The sequence below is a fragment of the Prinia subflava genome, chromosome 12, assembly GCF_021018805.1.
Source record: "Prinia subflava isolate CZ2003 ecotype Zambia chromosome 12, Cam_Psub_1.2, whole genome shotgun sequence".
Classification (NCBI taxonomy): Eukaryota; Metazoa; Chordata; class Aves; order Passeriformes; family Cisticolidae; genus Prinia; species Prinia subflava.
The window spans coordinates 18,893,758-18,906,326 of record NC_086258.1 but is presented as its reverse complement, the minus strand read 5'-3'; the positions used below and the strand labels follow the sequence as shown (position 1 = coordinate 18,906,326).

At 47.8% G+C, this 12,569-nt stretch overlaps 1 protein-coding gene across 2 annotated transcripts in view; it reads right to left on the bottom strand.

The window, feature by feature from the left end:
• PRPSAP1 (phosphoribosyl pyrophosphate synthetase associated protein 1) overlaps positions 1-12,569 on the bottom strand; it is a 28,494-nt gene that overhangs the window by 15,168 nt on the left and 757 nt on the right. For both annotated transcript variants that reach the window (XM_063409985.1, XM_063409986.1), the window contains exons 2-4: positions 12,115-12,226; positions 4,262-4,314; positions 2,562-2,628 (exon numbers count right to left, since the gene is read on the bottom strand). In XM_063409985.1, the coding sequence (XP_063266055.1) occupies positions 2,562-2,628; positions 4,262-4,314; positions 12,115-12,226 (232 nt within the window). The remainder of the gene's footprint in view (positions 1-2,561; positions 2,629-4,261; positions 4,315-12,114; positions 12,227-12,569) is intronic.

Below are 12,569 nucleotides of genomic sequence, written 5' to 3'. Positions count from 1 at the left end.
ATATTCACATGGAAGGCAGGTTGAGAACAAGACTGGGACTTCAAAAGGCACCAGCAGTTCTGGTGATGCAGCACCAGTAGCCATACTGATAGGGAGGGTGCTTCTCCCAGTATGGAAGCAGGATCCCAAGCTGGGCTCAGGGAAGCTCCTGCAGACCAGCTGGCACAGGCACTAGGCAGAGGTGGATGTGTCTGTCCCTCCAGCAGGGCCCAGGGTGGGTGGGCTGAGATGGCTTCACGCTGAGCCATCACTGATCTGCTCTTCTGCAAGGGGCACAGACCCCAACCAAGGGCACCAGCTGGGGAAAATTACATTTTCCCCAGGAAGCCGAGGAAGCCCTGCCCCAGCATCTCCAAAACAGGGACCCAAGAGAGCATCCCAGGCTCCTTGCTGCCCTCCCCACCTCTGGCCTTGAAGCCCTGCTCAGTTAGTTACTGCTGGGAGGGCTGAGCCAAGACCTCACACGGGCTGGCAGCTCATTACCAGGACACACAGAGACAGCTCAGCTATCCCCCACACCCTCCTTACCGCCCCAGAGCCTCCCCTGCTGCTCCTGATCTCTGCCTGGGCCATCCCTGGACACCCCTGCTCTGGAGGCTGAGCAAACACCTTATGTGACACTGTCCATGGACTTTGCAACAATCAGCACCAACACTCAGCATTAAAAGGCTCCTTCTGCCTTTAGGGTATCACAAAATCACCAACTTGCTCATTTTTCTACCACCTAAACATGAGCTATTTTCCTTCACACAAATGCCAGTCCACACACCAGCCTTGGATGGTAACTGTCCTTGTCATCTTTTTTTGGTTGTGCTACAGCTTTTATGACAGAGAGCCTGTATCAAATACTCAGGTCTTTCTGTTCTCTCTGTGCATTTAAGATGCAAACTGTGAATTCACGCTGCAGCATAACAAGGTTGTTTCTCTCTCTACTAACAAGTCCTAATATTTTCTTCTCAAACCACTTCTGAGTGTGGAAGTCCTATTCTTAGATTATTCCACACAGCTGTTGCTTTGACTCTCCTGAAAAGCTCCCTGAAACCCACTGCAAAATTAGGATGTCCTTGAACCTGTCCTCTCCAGCAATGCAGCAAGGCACAGCTGCAGTTTAGGAATGAAAGATGACTTGGCTGCACAACACTGGCTCCTCACCTGGAGGGCCTTGAACATTCTGGCTAAAAAAGATCCATTTCTTGGCCCAAAACACTGAATTCAGTTAATGGAAAAACAAGGGGATCAACAAGTTAAAACCAAAGGGTAGATTTTCCCCTCCCAAAACTGTTCCTGTCCCTAATGCTCTGAGTTAGCTCTCTCTGAACACTTGATCTGTTTCATGTTTACACAGCTCTCAGTTACAAGTTATTTCAGAGAACTCCTTCACAAGGGACAACAGAATGGCACCATTCACCCGAAACATAATCCTACAGCAGGAGATTTTCCTCTTGCAGAGATTTAGCTGCTCCCTGAGGGAGGAAACACTTGGGGCATATCTCTGGAGAGATATGAGCCCTAGGAAAATGTTTCTGCCTGCAAGAGGAATTCCAGAAACAAGTAAACTGGTCTAGTAGTCCTACTGCTTTCTTTACAACAGGCCAAGCATTTCACAGAGGAAATGAACTTGAATTCTCAGTGGACTCTATTTCTTTGGCAAGCAAGGAAAAATCCTGTGTCCAGGCAATTCTGCTCCCTGCTACTTTTGAGCTACAATTGAACTCTGCTAACTTATTACTTCTTGTCATCTCCAGAATCTGAGCAGATTTGGTAACTTGGAAAAAGTTATCAGAACAGGAATATCCTTGTTTTGTTACTATCAATACCTCATCTCTGAAAACAGCACCTCCCCTACTCACAGTAGGGGGATTTGCATTTACCATTTACTTGCAGGCTCCCTTCCCACCACCCTGGTGCTGTCCCATTCCTCTTCCTGAGCCAGCAAGGAGCAAAGTTCCTGGGGTTACAGATGGTTTGGTAGCCCCCTGCTTACTTGCAGCCCTTCTCTTACTCCAAGCCTAGAACTGCCCAAAATAAACCCCAAAAAGACCAACCATCATCAAGAACTGTAAAAGCACAGGAGGGAGGCTATGGGCTTCCACCTGAGCTCAGTTTCACATCACTACAGCAAAAGGGGAAGGGTAATCCAGCCTGCAATGAAAGCAGCAGCTGCTGTTTGGTGCTGGCTCTGTTGCTTGGTGTTGGGAGGCAGAGGAATCACCCATCCTGGGATGGAAATATCAGTCAGAAATCACCCAACAGCCGAGCCTGAAAGGCCATGAGCACAGACCAGGGGTGTTTCAGTGGAAACCATCAGTCATTCCTGTTCCTGCCTCAAGTGACACACTCCAGCTTTTGATGAGAAGCATCTCAGTGTTGCAATGAATCCTCTGGGAATGTTAACAGCTTAACACTATGTGGGGCCTTACATCTAAGTGAGAGCAATGACAACACTGCCTGAGTTCCACTGGTTATGGGGCTGGTTTACAGTGAGAAAACCACTGAACCATCTGCTGGTCCAAATATTTAAAGCACATCCCAGGTGCAAAACTGAGCCACAAGTGCCTCACCTGGGGATTGTCTGTATGATGAAGATATCCTGTCCACGGACAGACTCTTTTATTTCAACTCTTGTTTCTGAAAAGGATGGAAAACAGAGTCAGTTTTTTCTCCAAACATCAGGTTCACAGTGACAACACACCATGCCATGGCAGCAACCTTGCCCCCTGGTCAGGGCAGATGAGGATTCACTCCTCTGCCCTTTGTGCATGTACATATGCAGATGAGCCAAGTGGATTTTCCAAAGGCTGAACCTGCATAGAGCTGGAATGACATACCAGTGAGTTAGCTGTATTTACAAAGCAAAAGCAGTCTGAATAGCTGTTTTTTAACATAATTTAGAATTTTAGAATTTTAAAATTTAGAAAACAATTCCCTAACCCTCAATGAGAAATCCTCTTCATGCTTCCATGGAGTACTGAGAGCTGTCAACAGCACATTCATTAGTGAGCAATTAACCACCCAAGGCAGAATAACCTTCAGTACTTCCAAGAAGGTAACTCAGCACTTTTTGCACTTTGCTCTTTCACAGCTTACCATGGGATCAGCTCCATGCTGGCTGGAGAGCTCAAGGCAACACCAGCAGCAGCAAGTTCAGAGCAAGAACTCCCCAGTTTCACCATCAAGATCAAGACATTTCAACACTGACACAGGCTGGAAGTCTGGGTCTCTGCTGAGCAACAGTCCCTGACTCAAATGCAGAAGCTGAGCCCCAAGCAGCACTGCAAAGCCAAAGTAGTGACTCCAGGTTCCCAAGGTGCCTGCCTGAGCCACTTGTTTCCCACACAGTCATGAGCTAGAGGGCAGGGGCAAGGAAAAGGAGAAAAACAGCTCCTCAGCTATGGAATTCCAAATCTAATTGCCTTGCCCTGGCAGTAACCCTACAGGACTCTGCTGACAGCAGACTGATTTGCTGTGCAGCAGTGAAAAATGACTTCAGACCTCGTAGCAAGCAACCTGATTTAAAACTAACCCTAAAGGGCAGTGAGCTCTCATGGGCAGGAATGCACCAGCCAGCAGCTCTCCCACTGTAAGGCCCGTTTGGGCTGCAACAGCAGCAGCTCTACCACAAATCCTCCATCCCTTCCTCTAACCTGTAGCAGCTCTCTGGCTCTAAGCTCTCTTGCAAACAAGGTAACAGAGGTCTTGAAACAGTAAATTACTCTTGGCCACAGAACTGTGCTGGCCAATATCCTTGTGTTTTAGCCCAGCATCTGAAAATGGACACTTGCAGAGCGTTAACCTCTTTAAAAACAAAAGCAACCTCCAAGAGTCATTTTCCCCAGCACAGCCATGAATTTGCACTTTTAAAAGCAAGGGCAGCTGTAAATTCTGTGTGGCAAGGAAGGGTTAAAAGAAAGCAATAATTTAAATGTTCACAAGACAGACATTGAAAAAGCAGGGCATTACTTTTAAACCTGGAGATGTTTTGCTCAGCAAAGGAGCATAAAAGATTTGGCAGCAGCTAAAAGCTGAGGCAGGACTCCAGAGGAGAGTTTGCAGGTAGGCAAACAAACAAGATAACCAGGGAAAACAAGGAACACGTTTAATTGCCTTGTCCAAGGTCAGCCATGGAGGTTTAGCACTGCCAGGAGCAGCAGTAACACCACAGCTGAATCACTGCACTTTTTACACAGGTTTGGCCAGTGGAGTTACCCAGAATTTCTAAGATCACCTCCAAACAGTTGCAAATAGTAGAGCTTTCTCTTACCTCCATTGGTTTCCTGGTACACCACAGATTTCCCCAGCTCAGCACCGAGACGCCTGGAAAGAAAAACAGGACATTAGGAATGGAGGAAGGCAGCAGTTTGTGCTGCAAAGCAGGGTCTGGACCGTGTTACACACCACCAAAACAGCACTGCCCAAGAGGGAGCTGAGCGAGCCAGCCAGGCTGCAGAGCTACATCCTCCCCTTCTCTGGGGGTCTCCTTCCCTCTGATGCCCTTGAGAGGGCCTGGGACACAGCACTCTGCAGCAGGGCACTGCTGTACCCAAAGCCTGTATGACTGACCACAGGCTGTGACTCCTGATGGCAAAGGACACCTGCCAGCCTGTGCAGTGCCCCCTTGGGCAGGTCTGACATGCAACTGGAGTTGAATGATTTACTCAGACTCAATTAATGGCACCTGAGTTACTTTTCTTTTTACTGTCACCTCTTTTCCTTTTTTTCCTTCTGAAATAACTGAAATTATTAATGAGATTTTAACTTTGTGTTTTATTTTTTCAAATGACTCCTTCCTTTTCTCAAATATCAAATCTACAACACTCATCACAACAAAGATTAGTCACCCTCCTTCTCTTTTTAATTTCTTCCTTACAAAACAAAGACTCACTTTGAAGAGCATTTTAAAAGGCTCCAAAATGCAGACTTTTCCTTTGAGTGACACTTCAGTATTTAACTGTATTGACAAGTAATCCATTAGTAAGTACTTAAAAGCATTTGTGCTTTAACCCAGAGCCTCAGACGTGAGATCCTGCAGCAGTGAGATGCTTGGGCCAAGTGAGATGGTGCCAGGACAATTCCTTCCTCTCCCAGGATCTGCCCTGCAGCCATGGCCACACAATAAATTAGGAAAGTTTATGCCTGAAAAATACCTTTGTTCACCACGCTGATTATGGCAGCAGTTTCCTGTCTGCACTTGTACTATATTTACCTGGATATGTGCCAAAATTCTGCAGGACAGGATTAAACCTAAATAAAAGAGTCCATATCTTCTGTTGGTTTTCTTTATGGTCTACAGCCTTCAGCAGTCAGTCTCACTCACCTTACCTTACCTTACCTTATCCTGACACTCACTCCTTACATTCTAACTCAGCCTTGCACTTCAATTGCCACAAAAATCTGTGCTTTCAGAAGTGAAACAGCAACGCAGCCTGACCCTGGCATGCTTCTGTCCCACCAGCAGCTGCTGGGCTCAGCTGTGAGCCAAAGCTGCAGGTCCCAGCTAGAAGCTGGTGAGGAGAGCGTGCCTGGGACAGCTGAGGTAACAGACACTCGGATGCCAGGGGATGTGTTTGCTTAGCTGGCTCCTGAGCACGTCTCTGGCACGAACACGCTCCCCACTGAGTGTCTGGCAGCACGTTCTGCAATGGCTGGGCTGGTGACTGAGCTGTCACCTCGAGAGCTGGACGTATCAGACTGTCACCAGCCCTGCTCGGGTACCAACTGCAGCATCGCCCTGCAGCCCAGGCCAGACGAGTCTCACAAATCCCTAACTGGGCTCCTCTCAGCCCAGATGGGTTAAAACTTGCAGCAGCAATGCAAAGGCATCCTGAGTGCCTTCAGTGTCTTCAAAAAGAGCTGGCAGCTGGTCAAAAAAAGCAATCCTGGGCACCTCAGGGACAGACCAACACCAGAGGTGAGTTTTGCAGGTAGGATCTTGCTGTCCTGATGAGGACGGTCTGGAATTTGCAACCACCAAGCTTAGTCCTAATCACTGCTAAGGTATCCAAGTCCAAACAAGCTCAGAAACGTACACACACATCCACCCACCCCAGAGCAGTGTGTGGTGGGAAATGTTTAATGACTCACACTTGTGCCTCCACAAAAGCACAGCAAGTCTTGCAAGTTCCCCTTGGAGGTACGTGCACCCTGACTTCACTGCAGACAGCACAATCCTACCTCAGCACTGGGGAAAAAAAACATTGGAGAGACTGTGCAAGTGCTCTAAGGCAGCCCTGAATCTCATGGCAGGAAGGAAAGCTTCAAAACCAGTCCAGTCAGACTCATCTCAGCAAAACACCCCTAGGAAGGTGGCACTTTCAGTGCTAAGTGGTGGCAGACAAAACCGTGTTTGTGGTGCTCAAGGGGAAATGTTCTTACATTGTACTAGGGGAGGTTTAGATTGGATGTTGGGAAACATTTCTTCCCTGAAAGGTTTGTCAAGCCTTGGAACACACTGCCCAGGGAAGTGCTGGAGTCACCATTCTTGGAGGGATTTAAAAGACATGTAGATGTGGCAGCTGGGGATGCAGTTTAGTGGTGGCTTTGGCAGAGCTGGGTTAACAGCTGTGCTCAGTCTTCAAGGTCTTTTCCAGCTTCATGGTTCCATGAGGCAGCCAGCAGAAAGCAGAGCCCAGTGCTCTCCTACTCACCCTTCAGCAGCAATGCAGTTTGTGTGCTGCTGAAACAAGAAATCTGAAGTGTGCAAGTTTGCTCCCCCACAGCAAGAGGGACACTAAAACAGCTTGGCTCGGGGCATTAAAACAGCTCAGCTGTCAAACCTGGGTGCAGGGAGCAGCAGAACAGACAGGACACAGATGCTAACTTAGAGGAATGAGTGGCTCAGACAATAAATCCCAGCTCTGCTCCAACTGTTGACTGCAAGTAAACAAAAGCAGTGGATATGAGATAAAACTGACCAGGAAAGTCCCAGATCAGCCCTGCTTGCAGCGATCCAGAGTCCCAGGAGCCACAGGCACAGCAGGATCCACAGGCAGCTCCCCCAGAGAAGCTGAGGTATGTGCACCCCAGGGGCACACCTTGCACCAAATCCCTTCCTGGAGGCTTGGGTTAGACAAGGTATCAGCCAGGGAGAGATTGATAAACCTTGACTGAGTCAACGACAATAAAGAGGGGACTGTTGGTACAACTCCTGCTGTAAAGCACCAAATTCCAGAGGACTTTTATCAAAAGGGATATTTGCATGGAAGTCAAGGGCAGGGCACAGCCTTATTTGACCACACAGCCTGGCAGCAGCCAGAGTTCAAAGATAAATTTCCCCTTCCTATTACCTCTCCCTTATTTTCCTTTCCATCCCAACTCTTTTCTCTCAAAATCCTCTCCATCCTGAAGCTCCCAATTGTTGATGCTTTAGGGGATAGAGGAATTGAACTGACAGCAACAACAGTTTTCATCCAGCTCCAGGACTAACAGCATAATCACAGGAACCTGGGCTACCACAGTTACTGATCCACTGTCTGCAGATACAGGCAGACCTGCCCTAGGACAGAGAAGGTGCCACTGCAGGTAACCCAAACCACACACCCAGCAGAGATGAAGCTGCTTCTGGGAAAAATAACACTTTAGGTCCTGCAGATAAATCACATTTCCAAGCAAAATGAGCTGCTACCCTCACACCAGCTCCATCACTTAACTACTCTGGGGCATGATAACATCTAAGAGAAAAAAAACCCAACAAACTCTTTACAGCTTTAAAAGTCCTACTCAGAGCAACTGGCCAGTAAAAATTCCTATTGATCTGGAATCTCTCTGTTAACACTGCCCAGGAAGGATGATCTAACTTTCCGCAGTCTCAAAACATGCCAAGAGGACATTAAGCTATGAATACAGAAGTGTTTATAAAACCTGTCTCAAATTCACATCTAAATGCAAACAGCTCAGGAGTCACCTATAGTTTAATGAGGAAGTGACACACTGCAGTATTTTAGGAAACACTGTGAGGCTGTATCAGATTGTACTTCAAAATGCTCCACTGAAGACTGTCAAAAACCACTGTACCAGGCTCTCAAGACAAAGGGCAGCCAAAGAGACTCTATGTTAGCTGAATCAAATTTCAAGGGGCAAATGTACTCACAGTATTTTGTGCCATCAGAGCCTGTTTCAGTGCCACTGAGAAGCCCTCAGCTCAGGCTGTGTTTCCTTCTCCCCCTCTGTGACCAGAATCCAAGACATTTATCAGTTTATGTCCATAGGGAGCTTCCGGCCAGCTCACAGCACAAACATTCAATCTGAAGAGAAATCTGCACACAAAGCCTCTTACTTACAATATTTTATTTTGGCAATATCCTCTTCATTATAAACACTTTCCCTGGTGTCACCTCTGCAAACACCCAACTCTCCCCACATCTACAGTCTCCAGGAAATGGTGCAGACTCAGAAGGAGCTGGAGCAGAGGACAGAGGGTCTGTGCTGTGCCTGACTGTGGCCAAATCAAGCCACAGCCTGACTCTGAATTGCTTTTCAAACTTTAGCAAATCTTTAAATAAAGATCAGTCATGCTCCAGCCAGCACAATGGCAGCTCTGCAGTGCACTTCCTAATCCCCCAGAACAAGAACAGCCAGGAAAGGGAAAGGGAATGGCAACATCCTGGATACAATCTGTTTAGATATCCTTAAAACTATCTGAGCTCTTCTTTGCCTCTCTCCATCCACCCAGCACCACGGGATATTTGAACAAAAAGTCCCTGTTGCTCATGTGCCACTGGAATCACTTGTTCCAGCCACACCAAAGCCATGCAGCAAACACCAGGCAGATATATAAATTCCTCTATTCCTACCAGCCCACTGCTGGTGAAGGAACTTCCCCTAAAGCTGTGCTGGCCAGCACAGACAGCTCCACATGAGCCCAGCCTGCTCAGCCACACTCTGTGCTGTATCTAAACTGCACAGAGATGCTCTGGTTCCCCTCTGCCACCCTCTCATGTACTGGCAAAATGACCTAAAGTATACATTTCCTATCAAAATCCCTCCTTCAGCTGAGGAAGGCTGCTGCAAGTCCTCTGAATGTACTGTCTCCACCCAAAGCAGGGCTCACCTCCCACCCAGTCACAGAAATCACCATCCTGGGTTTAGTGTTGTGACCCAGCTCCCTGCACTCGGAGGTCAGAACATAAATGTTCTCCTAATTCCATGTTGTTTAGGCTCATGGCAATGCTTTATCCTCAGATCAGCTGCATTTTCCATGCTGCAAACTGAGTGAATCTCTGGAATACTCACATCCACGGCTGGCAGTGAGACAGCATCACATCCCACATCACAGAGCTGCAGGAGCACTGGGGAGGCATTAGCAAGATTCAATCACCAACCCCCTCCGAGCCAAACACATAAGCAGTGAGTAGAATGTAATATTTGTACCTGCTGAGCCAAGCACTGCAGTCAGAGGGAGATCTAAATGCATCTGTTGGATTAAAGATCAAAAAGACTTCCTAGATCTCCCTACCCCCCAGCAGCACACAGGCCCATTAGGGACCAGCACTGGTCACAGAAATTAACTTTCTCCCCTGAAAATGCCGCTTGTAATTAGGTGCCAAGTGTCCTAATTACAGCAAGTTTTCTTACCATCATGGAAAGAATTTAAAATAAAAGAATCATCACTCTCAATTTATAAGATAAAAGTAAATATATGGGTTTGTTTATGTTTCAGTGGTGCTGAATCTAAGGAATATCTTCATTATTTCAAGTTTCACAAGGTCCTCATAATCCAGCACCATCTCCTCTCCCTGGCAGTCACTACCATCAGCTAAAGCTCTGAAAACCTAAAGCGAAAGTAAGGCTGGCCATTAGTCACTGTCCCATAACCAGAGAGTGCTCAAGGGGAATCATGAAGATCAGAACTGTGCCAGAACATGATGCTCAGAGCCTGAAACGAAAGTAGCTCTGGAAGTTTTGCAGCAAAAAAAGCAAGGAGATAAATCAGGTGTCTGAAAGCTTTTCAGTGTCACACTGCTCCTCTCTAGGCTTGGGATTTTAAAAAGGGTAAGTCAGAACTACTCAAGTAGAAATCCTGAGCTCATACCTACAGGTAAAGAACAGAGCCCAGATGGACAGGTGTCTCAAGAGGCCTTCCTAATATTGAGTGTTGTTTTAAAGTTCTTTTACTCAAGGTCATTAAAAAACTTTAAAAAGAACGCACAATATTAGAGGACAGACTCACCCTTGTAAGATTGCTCCAACTCTATTTAAAGGTGTAATTGACCTCCCCAGCAAAGAACAGGCTGGGATGTGAGACGGGGGAAAGGCAGCAGCCACGCATCTTTTGCAATCTGAAAGAACAAGGGATGTGCTACAGATCAACTGAAACAGCCCTCGAGCTCCTAAGGGAAGGCAGTGCAAAACTACTGCACTAGATGCTGAAAATACCTTTAATTTTTTTACTGTGGGCAAATCTGTACTGCAAACAGCTCCAGATTTTGCACCCACAACAAAGATAAATGTCCTTAAGCCTCAGTTAAGCAGCAGCTGTGTGTCACAGGGTTCATGCTTACGCCACCACCAGAGCATCCAACATCCCACTGATGGCACAGCCAAGGGAAAAACCCCACATTGCCCCTATTAGAAATTTACTTGGTGAGAGATCAAGGAGGGAGCCAGAAGGTCATTCTGGATCTGGATCCTGCTTCCTTCTCCCCCAGAGCATCCCTGGGATAACATCAGCACATCATCCCAGCCAGCGCCATGGCCCGGGGAAGCCTCTCCATGTCTCTTCTCATTTCATCTTTAAAAAGAAGGGAGTTATTTTTAAGACAAAGAGCAAGGAAGAAGGATTGCCTGTTTGCTCCTCCAGTCCTGAGAACTCAGAACTCATCCCCAGGGGAATTATGTTCCACTGCATTAACGCAACAGGACAAGCCCTGTAAAACTCTGTCCCAATCTGCTGCAGCAAAACTTACTTTTTTATAGAGGGATACATTCGTTTCAGAGTGCAGTGAAGGGAAAGTGAAACAGGACTGACCAAATATAGCAAGAATACATAAGCCTTTCCACTCCCAAACACAAGGATTTCCCTCCTAGCCTCACACTTAAAGAAGTCCATCACTATTATCCAACACACCTCCCAGCCAAACAGCCAAGTCAGCTCCGTGGAGATAATCTGTGCTAAGGATTGAACACTGTTTATTAAGCAAGCAGGACGAACAGCAAAGTGTTCTTACAGTTTACGCTGGCAGCACACCTGTACTTAAGTCCTGCTTTCAATTTAAGCACACCCTTGGAGATGGGAATGGGACAGCAGATGCCTAGCAAGGATAACTGGGATGCTGTCAGCTGCAGCAGGCAAACAAGCACTGGGACCCCTCGATTTTGGGATCAGCTGCCTATGAACTGTAGCTGAGAAACAGCATAAAGAAAATCGAGATCCTGTTCTAAGATGACAGCCCGACACACAGATGCCCTTCTCAGAACAGTCCCTTCAGCTGTGACTGTCCCAATTTGAACCAAACTCATTCAACCCCAAAGTTCAAGTGCTGCGGGAAATTCGGAGCTCTGTGCACCAAGAGCCCCATTTTGAAGGCAGCTCTCACACCCCTCACTCAGCAGGACCCAGCGCATCTGTCCAGGACAAGACAAGGTCAAACTCTGCCTAAATTGATGGGCTGAAGAAAACGGGGCAGACTTTTACCCTAAACCAAAAGCACAGGCTGCCCTGCTCTCCCAGCTCCCCCAAATCACTCAGGTCAGTGCAAGGTGCTGTGCCGAGGCGCTCATGGAAACTCTCCTTGCCCCAGGCACTGAAGCTTTTGGGAAAACAAGGTCAGGAGCCGGAGAAAGTTTTGAGCATCTCCTAAACCTGCTAAAACCGCTTTTCTGAGGTTTGTCCAGCCAAGTTTCACCTCCTTCCTCCCCAGAAGTAACAGCTTTAGCTGTAGCCCAGCCTTTCCAGCAGTGAAATGGACGTCAAAGGGAGAAAGCGGCGGGTCCGTTCCCATCGCTGGGTCAGGCAGAGCTGGTGAAGATCCCCAGTGCAAAATCTCCACAAAGGTGTTCGCAGGAGACGCCTTGGGAAGGCGGGGGGATGCCAGAAGCTTCTCCAGCCGCTCGGGAGGGCTCCTGCCTGCGCCGGGGAGCGATGGGGGAGAAAGAAACTTGAAAGAGAAGGCAACTTACTCCGTGATCTTCTTCGCCAGCTCGGTGGAGGCTGCGGTGGAGTTGGCCGAGAAGACCCGGTAGCCACTTCTGGCCGCGTTCATCGCCAAAGAGTCATGCAACCCCCGTGGAGCTCGAAAGTGAGAAAAAACAGATTTATAAGGCAACAACAGCTTCCGTGGCATCCTTTTCTTTCCTCTCCGCCGCGATCACCGCCCCTTAAGGGGTGGGGAGGAGGAGGGGGAAGAGGAGGGTGGGGACCCTTCCGCTACCTATGGACTTGCCGGTTCATTCCTGCGGCAAAGTGTGAAAGGGAGGGTGGAAATTACGATTATGAAAATAAAATGGAGCAACAGCAGCTGCCTTGGGGAGTAGAGGGGTAGACAGGCAACGGGTAACTCCATCCCACACCCACTCAGTGGCCCCTCATGCAACAAGGGAGAGATGACCCTGAAATGAGGGGGGTAGCAAAGCGG